Below are 12,511 nucleotides of genomic sequence, written 5' to 3'. Positions count from 1 at the left end.
GGACGTGGGGGTGCACGCAGCACTGCCCTAGATCTCCCCTCCATGCCTGCCTCTTTCTAACCCTCGATCTCCATGATGTGGCATGCCTTCCAAAGTGACATCTCCAGCCCAGTGACAAAATGCCCAAAGTTCTTCCTTGTCTTCCCTAGGGAAGTTCTCATAAGCTTCAGAGGGCTCTACATCCCAGACAGAAGGCATTTCAGAAGCTCCTGGACCGGGCACGGTGGGGGGCCAGTTGTAACCCTAGTCCTCACTGGGAGGTGCTGAGATAAGTCCTCCAGGCCATAGCAAAGAGCCACGAAGGCCGTGCACCACCCAGCTTCAGGAAGTATAATTCTCGGGGAGTGCCATCCGCATGGACGGCAGTGTACATGGCATCCACAGAAATGTGTAACTTGCCAGCCCTGTGTATGTAGCTTAAAAGCCGTCTCTCAACTGTCCCACCTACCTGCCCTGGCCTGATTCAGCAGGTCCAGAAGATGATCTCAAGTCCCACAGAACACCTACTCAACTTCTGTTAAAAAGCATTAGGGTAGCTGTAATTTGGGACAGGGCCTGACACCTGGAGAGGTAAGATCTTGGCTAAGGATGGAAGTTGCTGAGTCCCTTACACAGGGGAGACTGGGGATCTGGCATCCAGCCACACCACAGAACACCCCCCCCCCGCCCCATAATCCTATCCATTGGGGCAGGTCAGAGCTGATAAAGACCGAGAACTCCCACAGCACCTCCACAAGCACAGGAATCGTCCCAGAGCAATGGTGAGGACGAGGGGGCAGCCAAGGGACACAGCAGTGGACAAGAGCCTAACTAACTATGAAAACGAGGGACACTGGCAGAGTTGGGAACTTCTTATAGGGGACGTGAGGACGGCCGACCCAGGAAGGCAAGAAGCCTCAGCCCCCACAATGTGCATTTCCCAACTTCCAGCCAAGCAGGAAGCACTGACCGCGCTTGGCATAAACTCAAGAGGAGTCTGGGCCCATGGTGCCATTTAGAGACAAAGGAGAGTCTATAATGGAAATCCCAGGATTTGGGGAACGAATGGGGCATTGGGGTAAAGTGGATATATGAGCAGAAATTTTCAGTAGGAAGCAGGCTAAAGAAAAGAGCCTGGTGAGTAGCACTAAGCAATGCATTTAAGTAGCTGAAAAGGAAACAAGTAGAAAAGACAGAGCAGAAAGCAAAGGGACATCTCTCCAGCCCAGTCCTGATCTGAGTGACATCAGGCCCACTGGCGAGGCCTTGGCTCTGGCCAGTCAATTCTTCACCCATCTGAACCTGCCGGATTCACCAGAGAGGGGCAGGTGGGTTGGGTGTGGTGACAGAGCCTGAGGGGAAGGCCAAGAGGGAGGCTAAGGAAGATGGCACTTCTTCCTGTCTCCCCAGGGCCTCTGGCAAGAGCAGATGCAGGTCTGTGAGGCCTGAGGCTGACACAATTTGGGAGGCTCTCTTTATGAAAAAGAATATTTTTTAAAAATCCTGCTTGGACACTTTCTGATAGCGAAGATCTCTACCAGGGCCTTCAAAGGGGCCGAGGAGAGTGAACCTTCTTTAGCTTCTCAGTAAATCTACTTCCGGCCTCCAGGTTCATGGCAGCACTTCCTACAATGTTCCAAAAGGTGAACCTTGTGGAAGAAAGCAAGCCACGACTGTTTGAAGAACTTTTGTCATTATTATTTAGCCCAGTTGACTTGGGTTCACAAGAGGGAATTAACTAGAAAATTACACGCGCTAGGATTTTATACCTTTCAAAGAACTTTCACTTGACGCTTAAAATACCCTGTGAAGGAGAAAGGGCAGGTATTTTCTCTCACTTTTATTCCACCAAGATCCCCTGGTTGCTTACCACGTGCCTGCTACTGTGCTAATGCTTGGGGTAGAGCCATGAACAAGGCCCCCTCCTGCCTTCGAGAACTACAGTCTAGGGGAATGGACCACAGCACTGGTTAGTCCCAGGTGATCTCCCTTCCAAGTACTGACCAAGTTTCCAAAGTGTAACATCTTCAGGTTGTTTTGCCAAAGTCCCAATTTCAAAGCAAGGAAAGTCAAGGCCCAGAGAAGTTGAACAAATTGGTAAAACTAAACAGTCAGCCAGGAACAGAAGGGGAGAGGAGTCAACTATGTGCTGTGCCCCCCTATTAGCCATCCACAAATGTCATCTGATCTAATGTTCAATGACCCTTGGGTAATCTCTATTTTCTAGGTAAACTGAGGGTCAGAGATAATCTAAACATGCTCAAGGTTCACAGATAATGAGGGGTAGAGCCTGAATTTGTTCCCAAAACAAATCTTAACACAAAGCCCCCGATTTTTTCTCTTATACCAGCATTTTCCAAATTTCCATCACTTACAAACTACTCTCACAAGTTTTACCATATGCACAGAAAACAATGTATTCTCTAAATTAACTCTTTCTATTTAACATCCTCCAAAGCAATAATACCCATGAATTTGCAATTTGATAGGGGTTAAAATTAAAAGTTGTCATCTGTATACTGCTTGAAATAATCTCAGATACTACATCAAACTCATTCAAAGAAACACTCATCCCTGCCAGTCTGCATCTCAGAGACAGCATCTAAACTTGTCACTTTTTTTACAGTTCCTGAGAATTTGTGCAATTTTTGTATTTCCCCTGCATTGCAGTCATGATGGGGGCTTACAAAGAATGAATGCTCCTCCCATGGACTCCCAAACATTAATTTAACCTCTGGTCAGCCTGTGTGGTTATAGGTTTAGGAAGAAGATAATGAAATGTCCAAAAAGTTCCAGTGATGAGAAAATAGGGTAAGGCCCCTCTGTAAGGCTTCCTGTGTGGGTTTCTCATTAGGATGGTTTCAAAAATAATTAGACTTGTCTGTGATTTAATTCTTAAAATGAGAGGGCTTTTCAGTTGGAAGATTACCAGAACAGCATAAGATAGCACTGTAGAAAGAGAATTTCATGGAGCAGCAGACATTTAGCTGTGCTCCATTCCTAGAATAACCTTCTGGTGGCTGTGCAAACTTGGAAGAGTCACTCCCCCTTCTAGAATAGGTTATTTTCTAGAACAGAAGTTCTATATGAACCAGGGACATTTTGTTTTTTACACTTCTGTGTCCCAGCACCTAGAACACTGGTTGACACATATTAGGTTCAATAAATATTGGCTGAATGATTGAACGAGTCAACCCATTTGTTTATAAATGAACTAAAAGACCTCTAAGGTCTCATCTAGTAAATAGAAAAAAAAAATGATGCTCGAATTCAGGAAACCATGGGATTAGAAGATAGTATCTGACTACAGACCCCCATATCCACAAATTATATGTGGATAGTCCAATGAATCTAAATTGAAGGAAATAACAAGTCCTCCAACTTGATCACAGGGCAGGGGCTCCCTGCAGTGATGACACCATAGGTTGGTGAATCTGTAAGAGCCTGAGTAGTAGTAGTCCAAAGGGGTCATTAGTCTCCAGTGAACTGATCCAAACCTCCAGCCTTGGTCCACAGTTATTAATGACTTGGATCAGAACAAAGAGAGCTAGTTATCAAATTCCTATATGACAGGAAACAGTAAGAGGCAGCAAATATACACATGGCAAAATCAGAATCTAAAATGCTTTGGGCAGGACAAAATGACATAGGGAATTTAAAAATGTAAAACACAAAGGAAATAGATGTTTTCCCTTTTGGTTTAAATGGCCAACAGCGTGATCAAGAAATGGAGAACAAGTAATTTGCAATATTGTGTATTTAAAAGACTGCAATATTGGTTGACTGCGTGCAGAGCAGGAGTCAACAGTGTGACATGGATGCCGAAAAGTCCAGTGCAATCTCACACTGCATTAACAGAAATAGAGTTCTCAGAACAGGGGAGGCAAAAATCCCCTTCTACTCTGTGCTGGAATACCGTTGTAATTTCTGATCAATTTCAAGGAAGACATAAACACACTGAAACACAACCAGAGGAGAGGCAGAAATCAGGGAGGCAAAAATATTCCAGAAGAGGAACAGAGGATGTTCAGTCTAGAAAAATACAAAGACTTCAGGGAGAAAGGGGGAAAAAAACCCACAAGAGCTGTCTTTAAATATTTCAAGGGAAATCGAATTAGCCTCCATCGACTGTAAGGTATAACAGGATAGTGAGTATGTTCTTCTAATTAGAGCTATTACTACCCAGAATGAGCTGCCGTGTGAGATGTAGGTCCCATCACAGGAAGTGGGTGTGTGGTAGAGAAGGAGGTTGATGAGGACAAGACTCCAGACCAAGGATCCTTCCAATCCTGACAGTGACAGTGTAAGAAGGCTAAGCCCACCATCATACTGTGAGTAGGGCTGTCAATGCAAATAAACACAGGTCTCTAGGTCAGGATCTACACTGATATACCCCAGCCTTGGATTCTCTCTGAAATCTAGAGTGCTACTCAGATTTGGCAAAAAGTGACTGATTTCGCCTAGGAAGAAGTAACATTCCTGTGCATTTCCCTCCAGTCCGAGGCCTGGTTCAGTGATGCAAGACAGGCAAAGAAAGGTGGGAGCAATTTAGGAAGGAACTGCAGCGCAGAGATGGGAATGGACTGGGTGAAGGGAGAGATGAGTAATAAGCATTGATATGATATAATCAAAATTAGAGGAGATTCTCTCTTCAGAGCTCTGCAGAGAAAGTTTTTTGGACATAGGGTTTGTCTTCTCTTCTCCACCCTAACTCATGTCTCCGGTTGCTCAAAGAAGAAAAATGGTTGTGCGTCTAAGGAAGCCCCCACTAAGATCTGAAACTCAGCCCCATTAGTTAGTCTGTTTCCCCAGTCATGAGAGGCAGAAGAGCAAGGTGAGGTGCTCAGAAATGCCTCACTGACACCTAAAAATTACAGTGGCTCGCATTGATTGAACATCTATTATGTGTCAGACACTGTGTCAGGTCTGACATTTTATGTTGTAAGTTACCTATTATTTTACAGTTGAAGAAATTATGGCTCGGAGAGGTTAAATGGTTTGGCCAAGATGTCACCACTTCAAAATAATCACAGCTCGTATTCACTAAGTGCTTCCTCTGTGTCCGGTGCTGTTTTTAAGCAATTACACGCGTTATCTCATTCATTTCTCACAACAATCCTATGAGATAGGTTCTCCTATTGTCCCCATTCTACAGATGAGAAGAATAGCCTCGAAGGGCCTAAATGACTTATTCACAAAGCCACAAACCTACAAAGTAATATACCAGAGTACTCTTCCCTATGGGCCACACTGTGTCTCTGTGGTAGGAGAAATAACCCCAGCTCTGCCTCTGGTTGCCAGGCAGGGGCCCTCCAGTAGATCAGAAAGGACACAGACTTTGACTGGTGACTGTGACCTCTGGGTCCTATGCTGGGACAGAGATGTGTGTGCAAGGTCAGGGGCCTACAAGGCAAGGAAAGAGCACCCAAAGGGCCAGGCCATGCAGCCCAGAGTGGTCTAGCCAGGAGCTCGTCGCAGCTGACCCAGGAGCCTAAGCACAGCCACACCTCTCTCCGAGGAGAAGTGACACCTGCTCCCTGCCACCCACATAAGATTCCCCGTGCCATCAAGCCCCACACTGCTGACTGCCTCTTCTCTTGCCCAGGGAAAGCACAGTTCTGTTTTCCCAAGAAAATGCTCCAAGTCTGGTGGAAACCCTAGCACTTTATACCACTTCTTCTTTTGCCAAGTGGGTCACAAACCAGGAGGCTTTTCAGCAGAAGCTGACCCTCCCCATCCCTCCTAAATCACCAAACTGAGTAAAAAGTACTTTCCTGGATGCAGCAGTTGGCCCATGATGGGGAGTAATTTATGACTGCCATTGTTTAGAACCACCGGTACATGGTGATGACAATAAACAGACCCACTCTTAGTCAGCTTCATTATTGTTTTTAAATTCTCTACCGACCAGGCCCGCCGTGACTGCCTGCACCCGGGAGACTGCTCCCACCGCCCCGTTCCCCTGGTAGGCCGCTGCCCGGCAGGCTGCTCCATGATTTCTGCGGCCCATGCCTGCTCCTCAGATGCTGCCTCGGGACAGGCAAGAAGCTCCCTGGGCACTTACCAGGTCAGAGATGAAGACTTCACTTTTAAAAGATCAGACGTCAAGTGCCCATCAAACGACTACACGGAAGCTGAGCTGCGCTTCCCTTTTGGAAATAAAGGCTTAGCTTTCACCTATCCATATCAAGTGCAACCTGAATTGTGCTTACATGCACATAATCATCCCCTGTCTATAAATCTGCCCATGTGCTGCAACCATATGGGCAATTCCAAAAAAAGTGGAGTTGGCAGCAACCTGCACCCCCCCAATTGTCCTAATGCTGGGCCTGTGCCATTCCTCTCCAGTGACTTTTCTTCTGTCTCCCCAGAGAAGGCCAGCACATTCATTGTCTTCCTAGTTTCTTCTCAAACACCCCCTGCAGAGAGGCCATACAGCCCAGCCACTGAGGAGGAAAGCTCCCTAGGAAAGAACTGGAGGAACAAGTGCCAGGCCACCTGGGCTGCTGTCTCACCCCCATGGAGGTTGATTTCCAGTTATGAACCAATGCACAGAAGACTTTTGCTTACTTGAACCGGAACTCTCTATCTGCTGTAATGTCCTCAGAACTTGGTGTATGTCTTTCATGCTGGTGTCTTTCTGGCTATATAAGAGAAGCCGCCGAGCATCTGAGAACAGGCGAGACACACTGTAGAGGGTGCAAGAATAGAAGAAAAGCCCTGGTTAGACAAGCTGCCTCTCTGGCTTGAAGAAAGTACCTGCCAAGAAAACACACCCCCGCCTGGCTGCCAGGTGTTCCATGGGCCAGCCCTGGTCCACTCCTACTGCTCCCCACACCCAGCTTCACGAATACCCTAGGCTCCTACTCACCTACCTGCCATCCCTGCCCCAAATGCTCTTCCTGTGTGTCCACACAGCCAAATCTTACCACGCTTCAAGGCCCAGCCCATGTACCTCCTATCCAGGAAGCCCTCACTCCCCCACACACATATCCAGGGCCAACTTAACCATGAGACACAGCAGACACAGTGCCTAGGGCCCAGGATGCTCTTAGGGGTCCACAAAAATTTTTAATGTCTTTTAAAATCAGAATTAAAAAAATGAAATTCAGAAATTCAGAATTAAAATATATGATAATAAATCCAACCTGGATTATAGTCATCTTTATACCAACACAGTTATCAAATAAAATTTTTAATATTTCTGCATGCAAGGAGGGGTCCCTGAAAGCTACAAAGCCTAAGGTCCATGAATGTTATGTGTGGCCCTGGCTGGCCCGGCTGCAGCTTCCTCGGAACTCTCCTGATACACCTCCTACAGTCCTTTGTCCCCTCTAACTCAGGCCATGGTTCTGTGCATTCCAGGAATCTTCAATGGCTCATTCAGCAAATACTTATTTAAGTCCATATTTATGTCCAGTATTGAAGCCAGGAGCCAGGAAGACAAAAGCAAAGGAAGCAACATCCCGGCCCTCGGGGAACTCACATCCGGTGAAGAGAGAGACCTGCAGACATTGGGACACCACAGTATGACAGGGCATTGACAGAGTGAGAGCGAATCTGGAAGCCAAGGAACAAACACTCCCAGCCTAGGCTGTGAGCTCCTTCTGGGCAGGCCCCCTCCTGTTCATATCTCTGTACCACCTCCCCCTCCTAGACCAGCCATTTCAGATGCACACGAAATGCTAAGTGAATAGGCTAATGAATGGACAGAGCTGACATGCTGTGTCTCCTCATTCCCTACCTACAAACCAGTTTTTGGAAGAATAGCCCCCAACCACATGACTCTTATTGTCATAAGAGCCACATATTGTTTCTCCTAAAATGCACCAAAGTAAAATCCCAGTCTTAAATCCTGGCAGCAATTCTCCCTGCCCTCATTCTTCAAACCTTTACAAAAGCAACTTCACTCAAATTCAACCATTCAAAATTCTCCAGAGGTTGAGAAGGGAAGGAAAAGTATTAACTGACAAGTTTGGAAAGAAAACCTGATATAGTACTTACATGGATTTGTTAAAGTTTCCAACAACCCCAGGGGCCTCACCAGGAGTCGGATAACGGAAACAGGGGTTATTGGCATTACAGATAATCCCCTGAACCCAAGGAAGCGTTCCTGCAGAGGGCATGGCTTTGTTTGGAAAGTGGCCTATGAAATCAAGAAGAAAAACACAAAGAGAAACATTAATGCTTCGAAGCGATTTTCGGACTCGATAGGAACCCTTATCTCATTTGGTTCCACCCATACATTGCTCCATCCCAAATGTGTCTATCCCATTCCTCACATCCCAGACACCTGCCACCTCTGGACTGATTCCAGGCTGAGCTGGAAACTTGGCATCATAGAGTAGTACTTAATCTACTTGCATCATCTGTAGAATGGGGTTCATGACCTCAGCCTTGGGGAAGTGATGAGAAGGGCAGAGTAGACCATACACAGAAATTGCCTGGTGTGCAAGTACCTGACGACACTTACTTCACCTTCCACTGCCTGCCTCACCTGCCAGAGACATGGAGGGGCCCTGGGAATGACCTGATCCAGTTCCTTCATGCTCTAAGGAAACCACAGCAAGATGAAGTGGCAGGTGAAGAATGCTCAAGGAGGGGCGTCAGAGTGGCTCAGTTGGTTAAGCATCTGCCTTCAGCTCAGGTCATGATCCTGGGGTCCTGGGATGGAGCCCTGTGTCCCGCTCCCTGCTCAGTGGGGAGTCTGCTTGTCCCGTCCCCTCTGTCCCTCTTCTCCCCCACTTGTTCTCTCTCTCCCAAATAAATAAATAAAATCTTTAAAAAAAAAAAAATACTCAAGGAGTCAGTAGGCAGGACTGGGAGTGGAACCCACATTTCCGTGATCTCAATCCATGTTCTTTCCCTTATACCTGAGGCTTCCCTTGTGCTCTAGCTCTTCTCAGTCCCCTCTTGTACTGTCCTTTGTTGACCAAACATGTTAGTTTCTCCTCCTCTACCAGCTCACAAGCTCCTCAAAGGCACCTAATAAACTTGTGAACTTGGGGTCAGATGTCATCCATGAAGCTATCTTTGTGGTCAGTGCTGTTCTGTCCCTCATTAAACAACGAGTCCCATCCCATAGGTCACCTCCTCACTTTCCTTTCCCTTCGTTACGGAGGAGCTGCTTACAAACAGCAGGTTTAGAGGTACTTGGGTGGGTCCTAGGTGTCAGAGGACTTTGGTGTGTGGTAGGCAGCCACAGGGGCCACTTACGAGGATCAACATAAATGTGCCCTGGGACCAGAGGCTTTTCACCGAAGGACAAGCATGTGTGAATTCCTCTGGACAGAAAGGCCATGGCTCCAGCTTTCACCATATTCTCAGGGTTACCTGTGACCCTAAGAGAGGTAACAACCATTAAAAACAACGGCTCTAAGTGACAAAGAAGGGCTGTGTAGCTTTACAGGGGTGGAGGTCAGACCTACGGGGACTCATATCCAGTCCCTGCAACTAACTTTGATCAAGTTACTCAACTCCTACCTCAGTTTCCTCATCTGTGAAATGGTGATAGAAATACAGTCGACTTCCCAGAGCTGCAGTGAGTGTTGCGTGAGTTTTTACAGGCAAAGCAGATAGCAGAGTGCCCGGCCTGGGGCAAAGGTCTGGGGAGTGAGCCCGTCAGGACTGTTGTGGCACTCTGGTTGTGAGCCTCCAACAGTACTCACTCTGCCTCTGTCCAGCCAGAAATAGTCCTTGCACCCACAGTTATGACCTTCCTCCAAACCAGGAATCTTATCTTATTCATCTTACTCTTTTCATGCAAATATGCTAACAGAGTGTCCCCAGAAGGTAAGCCACAGCCAGGAGTTGCTACCCTTTGCATCTCCAATATTGGAGTCCTTTTCTTCTTTTTCTTCTAGCACAGCCCAACCAGAGAGGCAACCTCCAAAGCAAGGAGGTAACAAGATCTGATCACTGCAGCCACCCTCTGCGGGGACTCTGGCCTGCCGAACGTTTACTCAGTTAACCTCCTTATCTCCCTGTTAATAGTTCAAGGAAAACCAAACAAGGTCCCTTGCCTAGGTCAGCTGCTCCTCATGCAGGGAAAAGTTTATGTAACCCAATCAAATACTCGAAGAATCAAGGGATTCTCTTTAACCTCCTGGAGATACTGGCAGCAAAAATAGGGTAGTGTTGGTCCAGGCAGCACTGGGCAGTGGAGGGGAAGTTATTTCAGGCTAATCCTTGGGGAGTAAAACAAAGGCCCTTCCCTAGAGGTTGGGTCCCACCTGATTTGAAAAAAAAAAAAAAAAAAAAAAAAAAGCAGTATGGGGATTTGGCATTTGGTACACAGGACAACAATCAAATAGCATAATGGACCCCCAGGGCCCAGGGAAGTGATTAGGACCTTAATGGCTCTCAATCAAACTGGGAAAGATTTATGGGGAAGAATTATACACCAATCCTTTGTTCCTAGGAACAAGACATCTCTGCAGGCTTCATCTTAGCTCTCTGCCCTTCTAGCTAGGTCCCTGGAAGGTGGTGAGAATAGGAGGGTAAGGTTGTAAGAAGTGCACAGGTGGGGGGCAAAAGTCTCATCTGCCTTCTGTGAGTATAGTGATTTCACATTTCTTAGAATCTATAGTCTAGATCCAGAGGGATCTGGGTTAAAATTCAACAACTTGCCCAAGATCATGACCTCAGCAAGCAGTATAGCAAGGATCCAAACAAACCCCAATTTGTCTGATGCCAAGGTCTGCACTATTTCCACTACACCATCTTGCCTGCTTGTGATCATTCCTGAGAGAGCATAGCCTAGCAGATAAAAAGGCTGAGTTTTCCCTAAAACCCTAAAACATGTACTTCAGTGAAGCAGAGGGTAATGCTAAAATAAAATCAAATATGCATTTGTTCATTAATCTTTGGGGCACCAAAAGAGAAGGCGGAATTACCTCCAAGGCCCACAAATTGAGTGTATATTTCATTTTGTGCTCTTTTCCTTTCTGGCGAAATCAGAAAAATCACATCTGGTAGAATGTTCTTGAGGTTTTGTGGATTTTGGGGGTTTTTTAACTTGAATATGTATAAGACGTATTAGCAAATTAGCAGGTAAATATCTGCCACTATGAGCTGTGAGAGACGGAACGAGACTAAGAACACAGTTAAAAGGTGTCCCTAACCCCATCTCTTCCCTGAAGAACAATATCCTGCAAAAGCCTGTGCAGTCAGTGGGCTGTGAGTGGAGCTAGCTGATGGCAGGTAAAGGCTCTGAAGCAATGGAAGAGACGTGCCAGTGAAACCTCCCATATAAATGTTGACCTTTCAGACTGGGACATTTTTGCAGTCAGTCCTTCCCAGTGAGCCGAGCCAGGAGACAAAGACGGTGATGACAGAATGACACTCAGGACAACCACGTGGGGTAGGTGTTGTCATTCCCCTATGATAGAGTTGAGGACACTCAGGTACAGAGAAGTGAAGTCACTTGCCCAAGGTGAGATACCTAGTAAGCGTCGAAGCCAGGATTCAACCCAGGTCACCTGACATTGAGAGCTTGTGTTCTTAGCCACTACTGTATTTTCTACCCTCACTATACAGAGGCCATCATCCAAACACATGCCCAGGAGTCACATGATCGGAACTCGATTTCCTCTGTGTCACTTATTACATGTGTGACCTCGGGCAAGTCCCTGCACTTTCCGGAGCCCCAATTTACTTATCAAGAAATTAAAGCAAATGCTAACAGTGAAGGTCTATTATACAAGGTTGTTAATGACAATCCAAAGAAATAATATTAGTCGATCTGAGCAGTTCTATACAAATGCTGCTTAAAATGATATGCTCCCTGATTTACAACTGTGCAATAAAGACATAATGATATGAAAAAAACCTGGCAGGGTCCAGATGACAGTTGAGTTAAGGCACTGCCTCAGGGGGCTCTTTTAATCACCATCCTCTGACTTATTGGTAAGCTTCTTTTACTTTCACGATCTAAAATGTATGAAACAGATGTTGGCTATTATTTTAATTACTGTTATCACCATTTGCTAGGACGAAAATGGTTTCCTGAGTTCACGCCTTATCAAAAAATTGGAAGCTTTTCTCTTCCAAACCATGTGCGCTGTTTCCTAAAGATAGCATCTTGGGACAGGACAAATGTAGTCCACGTCCCCTGCCTGGATGTCGAGTGCCAGCAGAGTCTCACCAGGGATGGTCAGATACTTACATTCATGTTGTTCATAGGGTGGGTAGCTCAGCCGAACGGAGATCAGGATCAGGAAAATAAATAGAGGCCAGGCCACTTCCAGCAACAGCTGACACTGAGGGGGAAATAAGACAGAACACTGTGAGTTTAAAAAAATAACATGGGTGCTTAACTCCACTGGGCTTTGGGAAATCCATAGTTGTTAATTAAACAACTGATCGACTCTCCAGCATCTCCCACCACTCTCCTGGCTTCCACAACACTGAATTGTTTGCAGTTCTCATGTTATAACATACTTTTCCATACCTCTGTATTCTTAAGAAAGAGAAAACCCTTCTTATCCTGCTTCATTGGGCTCATTACTTACTATTCATTCTTCAAGACACT

At 46.1% G+C, this 12,511-nt stretch overlaps 1 protein-coding gene across 3 annotated transcripts in view; it reads right to left on the bottom strand.

The window, feature by feature from the left end:
• Positions 1-12,511, bottom strand: part of ABCA1 (ATP binding cassette subfamily A member 1) — a 125,827-nt gene that overhangs the window by 85,002 nt on the left and 28,314 nt on the right. For all 3 annotated transcript variants that reach the window (XM_045780644.2, XM_045780645.2, XM_045780643.2), the window contains exons 3-5: positions 12,146-12,239; positions 7,984-8,125; positions 6,550-6,668 (exon numbers count right to left, since the gene is read on the bottom strand). In XM_045780644.2, the coding sequence (XP_045636600.1) occupies positions 6,550-6,668; positions 7,984-8,125; positions 12,146-12,239 (355 nt within the window). The remainder of the gene's footprint in view (positions 1-6,549; positions 6,669-7,983; positions 8,126-12,145; positions 12,240-12,511) is intronic.

Source organism: Ursus americanus, chromosome 18, assembly GCF_024610735.1.
Source record: "Ursus americanus isolate L20-20 chromosome 18, mUrsAme1.1.p, whole genome shotgun sequence".
NCBI lineage: Eukaryota > Metazoa > Chordata > Mammalia > Carnivora > Ursidae > Ursus > Ursus americanus.
Note: the sequence above shows the minus strand (reverse complement) of the source record. Positions and strands in the feature narration are given on the sequence as shown.